The 16,260-nt window shown below is 29.2% G+C and overlaps 1 protein-coding gene across 1 annotated transcript; it reads right to left on the bottom strand.

The window, feature by feature from the left end:
• Positions 1-2,993: 2,993 nt before the first annotated feature.
• LOC113849217 (probable serine/threonine-protein kinase At1g01540) lies at positions 2,994-6,862 on the bottom strand. The gene is made up of 7 exons (XM_027478955.1): positions 6,120-6,862; positions 5,330-5,434; positions 5,115-5,237; positions 4,859-5,029; positions 4,576-4,705; positions 4,250-4,459; positions 2,994-4,131 (listed from the first exon to the last, which is right to left on the bottom strand). Exons 1-7 carry the CDS (start codon positions 6,650-6,652, stop codon positions 3,970-3,972), a joined length of 1,434 nt encoding a protein of 477 aa, XP_027334756.1. The 5' UTR covers positions 6,653-6,862; the 3' UTR covers positions 2,994-3,969.
• Positions 6,863-16,260: the final 9,398 nt, after the last annotated feature.

The following is a 16,260-nucleotide window of genomic DNA, read 5'->3' as shown; positions in this document are numbered from 1 at the left end:
GATTAGTTCTTTTAAAAGTGTAAACGTTATAGAAATGAATTTTATTTTCTTGATGACCCCTTACTTTTCAAGTTTCTTCGAAACAATATTAAAACTCATATTAACTTAATTTCTCATCAAACACGGTCCTGTGTAAGCATTAGATTATTGGGGGGGGGGGGGGAATCAAAATATGGTATTTTTAAAACAATTACAAAAATATGAAAAATTTTTAAAATCGTGAATAACAATATTTGGCCAAAATTTGTCCGAGTGAATTTTTTTTATACTTTTAAAAAATTTTATTTTAAAATTAAAAAAATTTATTGACAAGTTTTAACTTTTTTTAATTTTTAATATCTTTAAAAAAATCGTTAAAAACACTATATTTCTGTAATTTAAAAAAAATCATATTTTAGTACATATAATTTTTAAATATCTTGAATAAAAAAATAAACCTTGATTATTAGGGCTTTTTCCTTGTTATTAAAGAAAAGAAGCACTTTAATTTGTGCAATTTACGGCATAACATTCATGTTAAAGGTGGTATGACTTGAAAAGATAAAAGTTATGGCTGGCTTTGAACTGAATAAAGCATACTACTTACTAACTTTCACTCCTTTTTTTTCTTAAAAAAGGTTCAACGACCACAGAAGAAAAGAGCAAACAATAAAGTCTTGTATCCATTTGCACTAATAGGTCAAGAATGACAGGGATTTGACATTATCTCTTCAATGTCATGTTGATTAAATCATATGAGAAAAAAATGTTATATACTTAAAAATATGAAATTTAAAGAAAATTATAGAAATGTGAACAATTTTTTTATTTAAAAATTGGCACTAACGATTTGTATATAAAAATAGGTAGTTTTAAAAAGATCATTAGGAAATTTTTGAAGCTCATATTTACGTAATTTATTCAATAAACACATGTTATTGTACATTATTTACTCAATCATCGTATATAAAATAAAAACCTGAATGAACACTTATTATAATAATAATAATAATAATAATAATAATAGTGCTTCCTTGGAGACACTGCTTTCTAATCAACTCATTAGAAACTATATAAAATTTGGCCCCTCCCCATTATTCGCTGCCAATAAATATGATGAGCAGCTGAGCACGTGTATGAACAAGTTGGAGCACTGATAGCCTAAAATAGTTCAACTTGATTGTTTAATATTCATTAAATTGTATAAATTTATAGGATTGAATGTGGATTTTGGACTTCAATTCTTATCTGCTGCTAATAGAAAAACCTTTTTATTTTGGTAATTTATGAAATATGGCTGAATCTCATGTTTAAACAGGCAAGATTCTCATAAGTTTAGAATCGTATGAAATACATAAAAGACTAAAAATCTGAACATTTCATTTGGTACTCATCATACACAAGCATATGCTCTGAGAATAGTAATAAATGTATCACAGTTTTTTTTTTACTTGATTTATTGTTTTTAAACATCTATATAGAAACAATCGTATAAAAAAAAACATTCATATAAAAACAAGTTACAAATATTTAAAAACAAAATAAAAAGTATTTTTTCTCTTGTCATTATTTCTGAAAGTAAATAAAATAAAATATTTGGTTTTTCAAACTAAAATGGATGCTCAAGCATCTCTAAGCACCAACTGTTCTTCAATATTTAAAGTTTTCTACAACCTCTGAAAATTTTCGGTACAATTTTTTTTAAAAGGATCTTACTACACAATATCTTTATTTTAAGTCATGATTAAAAAGTAGAAAATAAAAAAAAATTGAAAATTTAGTATGAATGCAATGAAAATTATTAAAGAGACGCATTAATTATTTTTTTATATTTTTTGTTTTTAATTCTTTAATGAGTGTCGTAAAAATTATAATTAACATTTGCCTTTTTAAAAGATAAAATTTAAGTATAGTTTCTAAAATATTTTTTTGTATTATTTTTAATCAAAAATTAAATTGTACTTCAATAATAAACTTTTAATTAATGGAAATTTTAATTTTATTTAAATAACATAAAAATGCTTAAAAAGTGACGGTAAGTTTTATATAATTTTTAATGGTTCAAATTCATGTGCATACTGTAATATGCTGAATAATCGTTTTCCTTGATTCAATTTACTAGAAGTGATGAATCACACACTTCCAAGAACAAACCATTTATGACGCAAGATACCTCGTTACCTAAAAAGCCATTAAGAACATCACATGAGTGCACGCTACTTTTACCCACAATCCATGGCACTGTCGAGAAATTGAAATTATAGTATATATAGTAGCAGTAATTTTGAAATAGGGTTGTCTCTCTCGAGCATGATCCAAGAGAAAATATTTTCGTGACAAAGATTTGCTTTGTTTAAAATTAATGATTATAACCTTTAGAAGTTTTTATTTGTTTTAAAATCACTTTTACGTTTAAAACATTGGAGGAAAATTCATGTTTTAACATTGTTCTTTGAGAGAAAATGATGAGATGAAAGGCCCTTTTTTAGGAAAAAAATCTTCACGTATAGTATTACTATTAACTAATTAATAACTTTTATTTATTTCTTTTCTTGTGAAAAGAGTTAAAGCCCCCAACTTTCTAAATATGTTCAAGTTCTTAATCACTAAGAAATCATCAAAATACTTGGTTTTGCTGCTGCTTTTTTTCTTTTTGAAGAGCTACTTTTTTGTTTTTAATAAAACTAAAGTGTGAATTCCATGTCACATTTTATTTTTCTTTTAAAATATGTTAAACACGAAATAAAATTCGAAAGTGTGTTTGTTTTATCTTATTTTAACATGTCAATCAACCGCTGATTAATTTTTAATAAAATGGATATTTATGCAAGAGAGCGACTTCTGAGATTTAAAAAATAAAAGTGCTTATCTCTATATTCTGATGCTAACATTTAATTGGATATTTATGAGAATGGAAAGGTTAACATTATTGTCTGATTGCCGATTATATGTTTGAAAGGTTAACAAAACAAGAAATATCAGGACACGAAAATAAATAGATGATAGTTTATTCTCAAAAGGGTCCACAATCGACAAAAAGTCAATACTCAATGTAGCTTGACAAATGCCTTATTTTGACAAAGCTTTCTTGGATGGTGTCATGATTACTAACCCAAGTCAATGTCAGGTTCCAAAGTACAAAGAAATTAACAAATGAAAGACAATCAACCGAATGAAAAACTTTCTAAGTCTACAGAGTGTTAAGCACTTCAAGATGAGCCCAGTCAAAGTCATAAGAAACTAACTAACCATTGAAGAATGTAGCAAGAGACAAAAAAAAAGGGCACCCCCAATATAGATTCACAATCAGGCACCAATTAGTGCCGGTTACTTTCTAATACAAAAAACATGCACTGGCATTGACAATGAAACCTTAATCCATGACCAAATTCCTGTACAATTCCCTGCTTTCACTGGCTGTTGCTCCATTTGGGAAATGTAAGGTGAATGACATGAAGTTGAAGGTACATTTCATATTGAATAGCAGGCCCGCATGTCCATATCCCACAAGCATCCAACTATGGTGTTGGCAATGATGTTAATGCATTGAAATTGTTTCTATCAAGATAGCTGGATGGTAGGCCTAGTGCTCAGAAGCATCTAACTGGCCCCACCAATTACACTCAAAATGCCACAATATGATGGGACCAGGATGCATTGCTAAAAACAAAATGTGGGAGACAAAGGTGGTTGATGATATATCTTGAACACATGGAAAAAGTACCAATTTTATGTAATGCTTATACTACTTTGTCATATAAACAGAAGACAAATCATTTTCATTTTTATGGTAATGAATGAGAGTATACAAAGAATCCCAAATTGAGGTAGGTAACAAAGTGGGAAGTAATGCAAATAGGAGGGGAGGAAAAAACTAATTTCTTCTTTCATCATTCAAATAGAAATAAATATTGGCAAAACTACTATAAATATTGGCAAACTACTAAGAAAAATAATATAGCACATTGCTTCTCAATTACAAGACTACAATCATCTCCACCTAGTAGGCTGATGATGATATCTACCACCACTATCATCTTCACTTTGATCACTGATCTCTCCACCTATTCGCTTTCTATCTATGCTTGAATCCTTATGCTCTAGTTGGTAGTCACGATGGGACATAGAAGATTCTCCCCCAATCCTTCGTTCCTGCAGACATGAAGGGGGAAAGAAAAAAAAATGAGTATCAGATTGTACCAAAGTTGAACTTTCTTGTTATTGTTACAGTTATGTACAAAGTAAAGTTTGAGAAGGAAAAAGAACATACATCACGGAATAAGTGGTCATCAGCCTCGAGCATGTGAATCACACGTCCCATTTTAGGCCTCTTTGCTGCATCAGGGTCAACACATCGAAGAGCAACCAACAGAGCACGTTTAAGAGCCTTTGGAGATGGCTTTTCAGAAAGCTTAGGATCAACTACTTCCTCGGATTTTCGATTCCCAATCATAGTTTTCAACCATTCTATTAAATTAACCTGCAATAAATCCAACTCTCACAGTTAGGGGAAAAGAGAGAGAGAACTGTGTGTAAAGTAGATAAATAAAAAGAATAATCACAAAACCGATGCTGTTGTTGGTGATGGTTTCTAACCTCTCCTTGTTGTCTACTATAATCAACAGGACTTCTTCCTGTAATTATTTCCATGATAAGTATCCCAAAGCTATACACATCACTCTTCTCAGTAAGCATTCCGGTGCAGGCATACTCTGGTGCAACATAACTGCATAAAGAGAAAGGGAGAGAATCACTACCTTTGTAACATAAATATGAGAGTAATAATTACCACTAACATATTTCATTCTTACAAGAACTAGAACTAAGTATAATTAGTAAGAAACTAAGACAGGAAAATGCTTAGTTAAATCATACTAACCCAAATGTCCCCATCACTCGAGTGGTGACATAACTATGCTCAGAATAAAGGAGCTTAGCAAGCCCAAAATCGGAAACCTTTGGGTTCCAATGGCGGTCAAGGAGTATGTTACTAGATTTTACATCTCGGTGGACAACTTTTGGTTCAAGTCCCTCATGAAGATAAGCCAATCTGAAATGATACACAAAAATCTCAGCAATCTTTCAAGCATCAATATTGATACCAGTATGTGCATATTAGATCACAAATAAAGTACCCTTTTGCTGTGCCCAATATAATGTTCATTCGGATATCCCATGTCATAGGGCTTACAGGTCCAACATCCCCATGCAGCCATTGTTCTAGATTGCCATTGTCAACATATTCATACACAAGCATCCTGCAATATAAACAGTCATATACAGACTTCAAATCTCGCATCTATTCAAACTAACAGAATTTTTATCTTCAACCTTCAAAACAATTAAATACCTGTATGCCCCCTCAACACAGTATCCAAGCAACCTAACAAGATTTTTGTGCCGCACGCGACCAATTGCTTCTACCTCTACTTTAAATTCTCTCTCAGCTTGGCCCCTGAAAATGAGTTAAAAACCAAGTTCTTACTTCCAAGCAAAATACAAACACAAGACCAAGACCACAAAACTTTCACTAGCTAGCAACAGTAATTAATTAAAGAAAGTGACCCAAAAAACTCAACGACATAAAACATTACAAAAACTCTTGATAAGTAACAACATTATCAATTCAGTAGTAACAAACAAGGGGCCGAAAAGAAAAATGATTCTTTTCTTCACACAAGTGAGCGACTTTACAACACACCACCTAGCAGCAGAAGACAAGGAAAACACGCGAAAAAGAAAACCAAATACAAAGTAGAAAACAGTACCAAGAGTAAAACATAAGAAAATACAGACAATAAAAGGCCAATCAATCACTACTCATGATAAGCCTTAGTTTACCTGAAACAAGCAAAGCCGTATTCTAAAGCTCACATAAGCATTAGTTCACCACAACTCATACAAAAACTTCGCTAAAATTCTCTTAAACCAAATAAAACAACACAACCCCAAATCAAAAACAAATAAATAAACATGAAGGGGCTACATAAACACCATGAATTTTTTATCCTTGAAACCAATTCAACATTAACACACACAAACCCAACAGAAAAATATCACACTCACAACAGATCATAAAATTAAAAACACCATTTTTCCCAAAAAAAATAATTATAATAATAATAAATAAAAGTACATACTTGTTGTTCAAAAGATTCTTAACAGCAACTTGGGTACCATCAGGGAGCAAGCCACGATAAACGATTCCATAGCCACCTTCACCAATAACGTTCTCTTCACGCAACCCATCAGTGGCAACTTCAAGTTCCCTGAGAGTGTACCATCTCCCCCACCCAAGATGCGACACTTCAGGCCCCACACTCCCACTCGCCAGCGACGACGTGGTGTCGCACGCGCTATTGGTTCCCTTGCTCTCCCCGCTGGAGAGCACCGGAACCTTGGGAACGTCGAGGTGGATCTCCGGCAGCGGCGGGAGGTGAACGATCTCCTGAATTTCCTTGGAGACGAGGGGGGTGGGGTGGCAGAGTTTGGCAGCGTTGTGGCGGTTGTGGTGGCGGCGACGGCGAGAGGTGAGGCAGAGAGATAGGAGGAATAGAGAGAGAACGATGAGGGATCCAACGAGGATTCCGATGACGACCCAAAGACGGAGACCGAAGATGGAAGTGCGTTTCGAAAGCTCGGTATCGACAAAAGCGGCGTCGTATACTGACATGATTTTTTGTGTGTGTGTGTTAGAAAATGAATTGCATTGGTTTTGTTTGGGTTGAAGTGAAGTGAAGTGTTGCAGGAAAATTATGAGAATTGAAAAAGATGAATGTTATTATATTTTGTTTTGAATCAAATTGAGAAGAGAGAGAGAGTAGAGAGAGAGTAGCGGTGGGTACTGTCTGTAAGAATGTAGATGGAAGAAATAGGTTGTCCCGTGTTAGAAGCTAAAGCTTACTTTAATTAATTAAGATCGAGTGACAGTAGTACACCATGAAGAAGAAAAAAAAGAAGATAAAATTTATGTATTTTTCTATAAATATTTTTAGTGTGATTTTTAATTACTAGTAAAGTTTTATTTTAATATAAATGAGTATTTAATATTATTATAAAGTATTAAAATAATTAATGACCACGTGAATTAATTTATAGATATTATTTTAGTTTAACTTGTCTATAATAAAAAAAATATTTGTGATTTTAAAAAAATATATAAAAAAGTATAACTTTAATTGTAATTAAAAATAATATTAAAATGTGTAAAATAATTATAGCTATATTTTATGTAACAGAGAGTAAGTACAAAGAAAAAGTTTAAGAACAAATTTATTTTAATTATTAAATAAATAATATTAAATATTTTTAAATTTTAAAAATAGTATATATATATATATATATTCTATAAAATTATTAAAAAGATAATTAGGAGGGTTCAATTTTTTGGTGAATCATTTTCAAAAGATCAGGTCCTCTGTAATAATTACAAGTTTACCTAAATTACATACTCGTTGTCTCAAAAAAATTTAGGTTACTAATTTTTTTTAAAATGCATATTAATTTGGTTGTATTCATATTTTGAGTTTAAAATAATATTTTATATATGTCTTAATTAATATAAACGTGATCACATTAATCTTAGTATATATATATATATGTATGTATGTATACATATAAAGACATTCTATAATGCTACCTTGAATGGTTTTGAAATCATTTAATTACTTGTTGGATGATTTACTTGTTTCCTGTTGTTAACATAATGCATTTTAAAATAAAACATCCATGTCATTTTTATGGCTTTTAAAATATTATAAAAAGTATTTATTAAGTAAATAAATTTTAAAGTATATTTCTATATTATATATAATTTTTAATTCTTAAAGTGGTCATTTAAAATAAAAATATTTGTAGACATTAATTTTTTTTATTATGTTATGTTTTTTTTCTTGCATTAAGTATTCTTTTAAACTCGATCTTAATTTTAGTATTTTTTTTTATTTTAAAAAATTCATCTCTTATGTATCATTTAATATAATAAAACATTTATCATTAATAATTATTTTCTTAAAACTTTCTTAAGTTTAACAATAATTATAAAGCGAGGTTTTGAGAATTCAGAAAGATGATAATATTAATATGTTTTTTGAATCAAATTGATAGAGAGAGAGAGACAGAGAGAGAGAGTTGTTTTTTATAAGAGAGAGGAACAGAGTTATTGATTATTATACTACAGAAGGAAGGAAAATGGATTCTTGTTGGTATCTTATAAGCTAGCTTTACCAGTGTTAGTTCAAAGCCAGTGGAGAGACTAGGATTCCATAAAGAAAATGGATAAATTTTAGGTAACTTTTTAATTAATACCAATGTTTAATTTTGATGTAAATGGGTATTTGGTATTATTATAAATTATTAAAATAATCTTTAATTGTAGTTTAAATATAAGATAAAAACATGTAAAAAAGTTACACCTACATTATATTATAGAAAAAAGAGTGAGCAAACGAATAAAGTTCAAGAATAATTTTTTTTAATTATTTTACATTAATATAACTTATGATTTTAAATTAATAAAATTTATTTTATTTAATATTTTTCTGATAAAGTATAAGAGAATGATTAAGATAATTAATATGGTTGAATATTTTTGGTCAATGTTTATAAATGATTAGGACAGTGTGCTGTAATTACAAGATTAATTAAATTACATACGAGTTGACCCAAAATAAATGCTACCTCATTCATTACGAGAATAAAAATAATATATTTGAGTCATGCAGTTGTATATGAATAACAATAATACTTAAAAACATAATTAAAATAAAAAACGCAGGTGATTTTAAAAAAAATTAATTATTAATTATTCATAACAAAATTTAACAATTAAAAATTATATTTCAGATTTTAATGTACTCTCTACTCTCAAGAATACTAAAAGCCCACTTGACCAGCCATTAACATGGGATTAAGTGGCTGGAATAGCCCTAAAACCCCACATCTACGCACTTCTGAGCCCATTTTTTAGACCCAAATTATGTTGTCTGCTTCCACATGACCGCATCACAGATTGGGTCAGCTGTGTGTAAATTGAAGGCCTATCTCACTCTTCTTTGCCAATGCTCATATTTTCCTCTCTCCATAAACTTCCTAGTTCATATAGCACCTTAAGGCTAAACATTCAGGTCAAAAAATTCTCAATCGCAATTTTTTATTACCATCTGATTCGTAGATAAAAGCTATTATAATAAGTTTATTATCAAATATTTATGATGTATAGTAAAAAAAATTTGTACTCTAATCATATAAGCTAAAAAAGTAATTCAAAATGTCACCGTTGATCATGCCTAATCATAGAATATATAACTCTTAATTTCAATTAAAAAGTAAATCCCTCCCTTTAGAATATATCTGGAAGAAAAATTTTGAAAAAAAAACGTATTTTTAGTACAAAAACAAAACCTAAGCACAGACTCAATACATCTTCTAAAATCTAAACTAAACATGTCAATAGAACTGTTAAACATGTGCATGACACACACCCACGCAACAAAGGATAAAATAGTCAGACATTAATATGTTTTTTTTTTCTTCGTTTCTCTTCAAATTAATTTTAAACTCTATCCCGATATAGACAATTTTTTACGAGATCCGTCGTAAGTATATCTTAAGATGCAGTAATGTTATAATATTAAACCATAAGAATGTTTTTATTATTATATATGTAATTGATTTTCCTTTTTACACAAGCAATAGAATATTATTATTTTTCAAAGTTATTGTTTTAAGATGTAAAGTTTGTGTTTAAAATTAATTTTTCACGATATTGTGTAAACATGTAATATAAGCACAGTAAACATAACACATGCAGTTACGCTGTGTTTAGATTTTATGTTTAAAAGAAAATAAAAGAGTAAGAAGAGAGTTAGTGAGATTTAACTTCTATTTATAAGTTAATTAAGTAGGAAGAAAAGAGGTATAGAGGATTTTTTTAAATCTCAAAGATTTTTTAAAAAATACGTTAATTTTTAAAGCGGGATTTTAAAAAAAAATTATAAAAAATAAAAATATTTAACTTTATATTTAAAAAAATAAAAAATAAAAAATACAAATAAAAAATTAATGAATTAAACTCTATCAGTTTTTTTATTATTATTAAACATCTAACTAAAAAATATGTTTAACTTTCTTTTCTTTTCTCTTCCTTTCTCTTTTATTTTTATTTTTATTCTCTAAGCATTCAATCAAATTTAAGGGTGTCACTGCCAACTCTAACAATTCTTTTATAAAAGTTTGTAATTTTTATAACGGCGAACAAAGTAAAAATAAATAATGACTTAGTTATGTATTAATTTAAATTTAAACATTTTATAAGTATAACAGATTTTAAATTAATAAAAAAATATTCACTTGTCGTTTTGAAATGGCCTAGTCCTTTCTACATTTACAGAATATTCTCCTAACATGCGCCTTTGCCTTTAAACACAAAGACCAGGAAAGAGAAAGAAGCTAGCTTATCGGCGTGGCTTCTTTGTTTCATGAGTAACTGCAAAATGTGGATCTAAGATTCATTGCAAGTGTGTCTTGATAAAGATATGTAAATATTGATATAGTAACATTATAACATTAAACTGTAAAAATGGTTTTATTAATATATAATTAACTTTCTTTTCGACAAGACAATAAAACATTACTATTTTTGAAAAAATCATGTTTTTTTAGGAGAATTCTTGGTCTTGTCCAAACATACAACGTTCTTTTAACTACCTATTGAGCTTCCAAAGTTTTCACTTTACAATTCTTATCAATTTAATAAGAAGCGCCTTTGTTGACTCGAACACACCGAAAAACAGAGTGTTTAGCTGTGTGAGAGAATGAGAAGGAATCGCGCGTGACTTAGTGACGTGGCTTTTTTTGTTTTTGTTGCTATTCGAAATAGTATTTCATTAATATTTCTATGATTTTTTTGGTACTAAAAATGTGGCCTTAGCATGACACGTATGCCTTGTATGCTCTTAATCCAAATAATTGAAATAATCACTTCAGTTTTGTTTTAGCTTTTGTTCTGATCAAATAGTGGGACGGTTTTTCTTTTTAACTTTTCTTGACGTAAACCATGACGCAGAAATTGAATGGGTGGCTACCTGGTGACAACTGACATTTTTTCTTAGATTTTTCTCGTACAATATCATAACATTTTTTTTGTTATTACTTTGTTTTCTAAATATTTATTTTAATCATTTCGTTGTTTTGTCATGTTATTTTCAATTCTTGCAATACTATGCTTTCTTTTTACATTTTTTTTTATTTTGAAATTTGAGAATATTATTAAATTATAAGATTATAATATGTTCTAAAATTTGTTTTATTGTTTCTAATATCGTGTATATATAAAATATTAGAAACACATACTTTTATTCGTGTGCTTTTGTATTCAAATATTTAATTATTGTAAAAATGTAATAATAAATATAGATTATTAAATTTTTTGTACATAATTGGGATTAAGAAAATAATACGTTGTTTTTTTAAGTAGTCACATGATAATTAACTGACGGTTAATTTATGACTATCCAAATAGAGCTGTAAAGTCTAAATTTATTGTTTCAAAACTTAAAAGTAAAAAAAACACCAAACTAACAGTCGACTCAATTGACTTAATTCATCTCATCTTTTATAAATAATTATTAAGTAATGTAAAGTTTAAATTTGACCCATGATATTTTTTGCTCTTAATTGAGAATGAAAGAATTAACTTCTACTATCAAATATTATCACGAATAATCATAATTAAAATACATAAATTATATAAAACATTTAGAAAGAATTGTTACCTTTTAAAGTAATATATCTTTAAATATCTGTGAATCCAATAATTAATTCAACTGCTAAATTTTGTTATGAATAATCACGATTAACATTATATCAATGTTTTTAAAAAGTTATGTTACTTTTTAAAGTATCATATAACTTTAAACCGTTGAGAATGCAAAAGATAATTTTAATTATTAAATTTTATCATAAATAATCATAATTAAAATACACAAGTTATATGAATATTTAAAAAAATATACTTAACTTTTTAAAGGAATCACATAACTTTAAAAATTATTTAATTTTTATCATTTATATATACAAAATATATTTTCACTAAAACAAATAACATATTTGCTCAACGACAACTCATTTTGCTAAAAAGAATTTTACACATTCTTATAAGGGGCGTGACTATATATCTTCGTTCTCTCTTTCTCATTGTACATATAAATAAACAGAAAAATAAAAATGAACAACAATCTTTTTGATATAATTTTTTTATATTGTTAATTAAACTTTATTAAAAATAAGAAATGAGAGAGAAAATTTAAAAGAACAAATAAATTTTATAATTTTTAATAAATTTTAAGTTAAAAAAATAAAGGCATATGTTGCTAATAAGTTACAGCGAAGAAGACGCAAGGGGGCGTTGGAGGTGAGACGCAGAAGCTACTGTGTAGCAGAGAGGGTTTCACATAAGCTGTTTAGGAGGGGAGAGCTGAGAACACGATAGCAAACACAATGGAGAAGAACAAGATGACGGAGATCCCCAACTTGAACTCGTACGAATTGGAGTGTGAGAGCAGTGGCAGCGTCATCAACCCCTCCTCCTCCTCCTCCCACCTTGAACTGAGGCTGGGCAATTCTCCTCCGCAGAGGAACCCTGTCATTCCTTACACTGCACCTGACAACCCTGTCCCTGTTACTCCTTCAGATGCTGCAAACCATCACTCCCACCCTGTGCCTCTTCCAAAATTAACTGTTACTGCCGAGGTTGAGGGGTTGACTCCTCTAAACGGCGGTCGTTTAGTCGTATCCGCAACTGCAACTGTTGAGGTACGTCAGATCTATAAATTTATCTTACAAGAATGAAAGCACTCACATGAAATCTTCCTCGTTAAACATTTTGAAAAATATAACAACTTACAACAGTACAATAGTTGCATAACTCCTGTCCCAAAATACGTGCGCATGAGATATATTCTATTATCTGAAAAACATATAATGATGTGACTCGATCTCTATGTGTGATTATCTTTTTTAATTATTTGTGGATATTGATCTAATTTAGGGTCCTGAAGATGTCGCTGCTTTGAAGCGTAAGGAACCGTTGGCGGGTGCATCTGGTGGCGGTGAATGCTCCAAGTCCAAGCGTCCGAAGAAAGGAGGGACTAGTGGCTGTTAAAGAGGAACCATGCTTATTCCACAGTTAGTCCCTTTTGCAAGTTGATATTCATAATAAATAATATTTGTGACAACTCGTTCTCAAATTTGGTTTACTTTGGCTTTGTTCTTTTATCTGCCAGTTATAGACTATGTGCCGATTTCCTTATCTGCAACAAAATGTGTGGCATTGTCATGCCATTGAAACTTAATTTTATTTCGTCAAGCATTTAATATTCTGATCGATCTGCTTGCTCTTTCGTTCTATCTTTCTAGTTTTTTCATAAAAATTATTCCTTTCGTTGCATATTTGATTGCAGCTATTTACGGGGAAAGAGGGACTTTTAGGATGGGTTAAAGGAGGGAAGAAGAGAGTTCTAATGGTTCAAATAGGACAACAAAAATCTATGTTCGAATTTTATTTTTTTACTTGATTTATAAGATAGAAAATGTTATTATATATTTAAGATTATTAAAGATATAATATTTTAAAAAATTGTTTATTTAATTTCTTTTCTTTTCTTTAAATTCTCATTTTTCGCAGGGATTTGAAATCAAGTGAGTATAATTTTAGTTCTCTTTTTTATTTTTCCTAAATAAAATATAAAAAAGTTATGAAAACCTTCATACTTTCCCTTTCCCCCTTTATTTTAGGTCAAATAATAAGACAGTTTGGAGTTATGAGTTCATTATGTTTTTGTAGTGGTTTTACAGCTGCATTTTCAAACGAATTGGGAAATTCACAAATTTTTAATTTTAGAATTTTTTTTTCAAAATTTATTTCTATTCTCAATTTTTTTTTATAATCATAAACATGTTTAAGTGTTTTATTTTTATTTTCATCTTCTCTCGTACCCGTCCCAAAATTTTTCCAATTTGGTTGCGGTGTTGATAGTCATGGGATGTGGACAGGAGAGAAAACATTGAAAATGTTATTTATTTATTTATTTTGTTGAAACAAGCTATACAATACGGATATTAGTAACTGTAATTGCTTTCATGAGTAATCTTCTGTACCATTTAAAGTTTCCTATTTTTGTTTTCAAAATTTTCCAAAATGCTGAGTTTGTATTCTAAAAATAAGAACGAGAACGAACAACCAAACATATATATATTACATTGTAGAAAGTAAAAATAGGAAAACGATAAAACCAAACACCACCTTCCATTTCCGATGAAGTCTTAGTCAGCTTTGAGAAGTGCTTCTGTGAGTTGAGATATGGGTGTCCCAAACTTAGCAAAACTTAGTTAATTGAATTGACACACCATTGATGAGTTGGTAACAATAGCGATGGTTGTAGGTACAGATGAATAAGGGATAAAGGGAATGTAAAGTAAACACTAACCATTTAACAATCGACACTTCACCTCGTCTACCTTGTATACGGAATGGTCGATTTTTTGTTTTAAATGTCAAACTACCGATCGAAAGCAGTAGAATTCATGTGTCTTAATTCACTTTCAGCGCTGTCCTCTTCTTTTGATATGGATGAATGAAAGTTAATTGTTGCATCTGTTTACGTAGGTGTTTAATTAAATATATTTAAAAATGATATTTTGATATTTCATTTTCAGATATTAAATAGGTGTTAGAAAGGGAAATACCCAAAATCAAAAAGAGAGAAAAAAGTTAAAAACAACCAGTAGCTTTTGAAATTCTGAATCTAAAAGAAGCAGAATACCCGGGTCAATGTTTAGTGATTGCCAGTTATTAACCGAATGAAATAGATAGCATATATTAGAAAAGTAATTAAATCTAAAAAACAGTGAATTTATCTTAAAATATTACATATAAAATTAAAAAAAATGATGAGGCCACTGAGGGGCACCAATCCCATCAAAACGCGTTTAGATCTTCCACCCACACTGCCTCCATGGCGCCATGTGCTCAGGTTTTGGAAAAAGTTTTCACCAGCGAGTGGCCCACTAGGCTTCCATCTTGTGACCAACCTTTGTCCAACATTAGTCCAAGTTTGAAGTCCCTCAGTAGTAGTAGACCAATTAAACACCGTAGGATATATATATTTATTAAAATAAATGGTTAGGATCCATTAAGTTATTAGATATTTAGAAATTGTAAATGACTGCTTCTCTGAGCAAGGTTTTCATAATTATTTTCAATTTCATCTCTTATGAATTTGGGTACACTGTAGGGTTTAGGTCTGTTGTGCCTTGGAATGATCGCTTCAACAATCGTCTTTCCACCCTTTGCATAAATCATTGCCCCAACAAAATTTCTCAAAAGATTCAAACCTTAAGGATCAAGAGATTAAATCAAAAGGAAGACAGTATAGAAATTATAAATAATAAAAACTTTAGATCTTTTCAAATTTAAAAAATAATGATACAATATACTTTAATTTTTCATTAAAGATCATTTTAAATTCAATAATATCTGTATAGTTATACTACAAAGAAAGAGAGTGACAACTCTTGGATATATCAATGCATAAGTGTACGTACATGCAACTGGTTGAAACATGCATGATCAAAAGAGGGTGGCATGTTGTGCTAGTGAATAACAACTCGCGATCGTTTGATGTGTTAATTCACTAAGGAAAATTTTGGTTATTTACCCTTAGGTAGAAACAAAATAAAAATTTAATAAATATAATAAGTGATATAATAAAATTAAAAATTGAGTATAGATATTATTAAAATGTTTATAAATTAAAAATATGTTTGTTTTCTTTTTTAAAAATAAAATACAATATAAAACAAGCATGCTCTAAATATTTGACTTATGGGTCAAAACTCCAAAGTAGAGATATTTTAGGATTTTCTTTAGAGAGGGACAAGGAGAAGTTTTTCTCAACTCGAGATTTTGGTGAAACTAAGAAAAAATTGACATTTTTTAGTTAGTTTGATGAAGCTATTAATGATTGTGGGGCCAGTGAAAGGAGCGAGTTAGTTGCTATTCAGCTAACGTTGAAAAAAAAAATATTTTACAGATAATAAAATGAACAAATATTAATATTTATTATTTTAAAAATAACTTATTTAATGTCTTAGAAAATATTTAATCAAGTAACTAGCTTTTTTTTATAATAAAATGTTTATAAACGAGAGCAAAATTAAAAACTTACTATCTTAATTTAAAAATAATAAATTTAAATAAGTTAAACTATAAAATTATTTTTT

Source organism: Abrus precatorius, unplaced genomic scaffold (genome assembly GCF_003935025.1).
Source record: "Abrus precatorius isolate BTA unplaced genomic scaffold, Abrus_2018 Scaffold9, whole genome shotgun sequence".
Taxonomy (NCBI): Eukaryota; Viridiplantae; Streptophyta; class Magnoliopsida; order Fabales; family Fabaceae; genus Abrus; species Abrus precatorius.
Note: the sequence above shows the minus strand (reverse complement) of the source record. Positions and strands in the feature narration are given on the sequence as shown.

What these genes read in the sequence shown, in the direction of transcription:
- LOC113849217 (XM_027478955.1), bottom strand. Translation starts at nt 6,652, where the DNA reads ATGTCAGTATACGACGCCGCTTTTGTCGATACCGAGCTTTCGAAACGC. An exon ending in ATAGTAGACAACAAGGAGAG is followed by an intron (nt 4,460 to 4,575) that starts GTTAGAAACCAT and finishes GATTTATTGCAG; the next exon opens with GTTAATTTAATAGAATGGTT. An exon ending in ATGACCACTTATTCCGTGAT is followed by an intron (nt 4,132 to 4,249) that starts GTATGTTCTTTT and finishes TCATGTCTGCAG; the next exon opens with GAACGAAGGATTGGGGGAGA.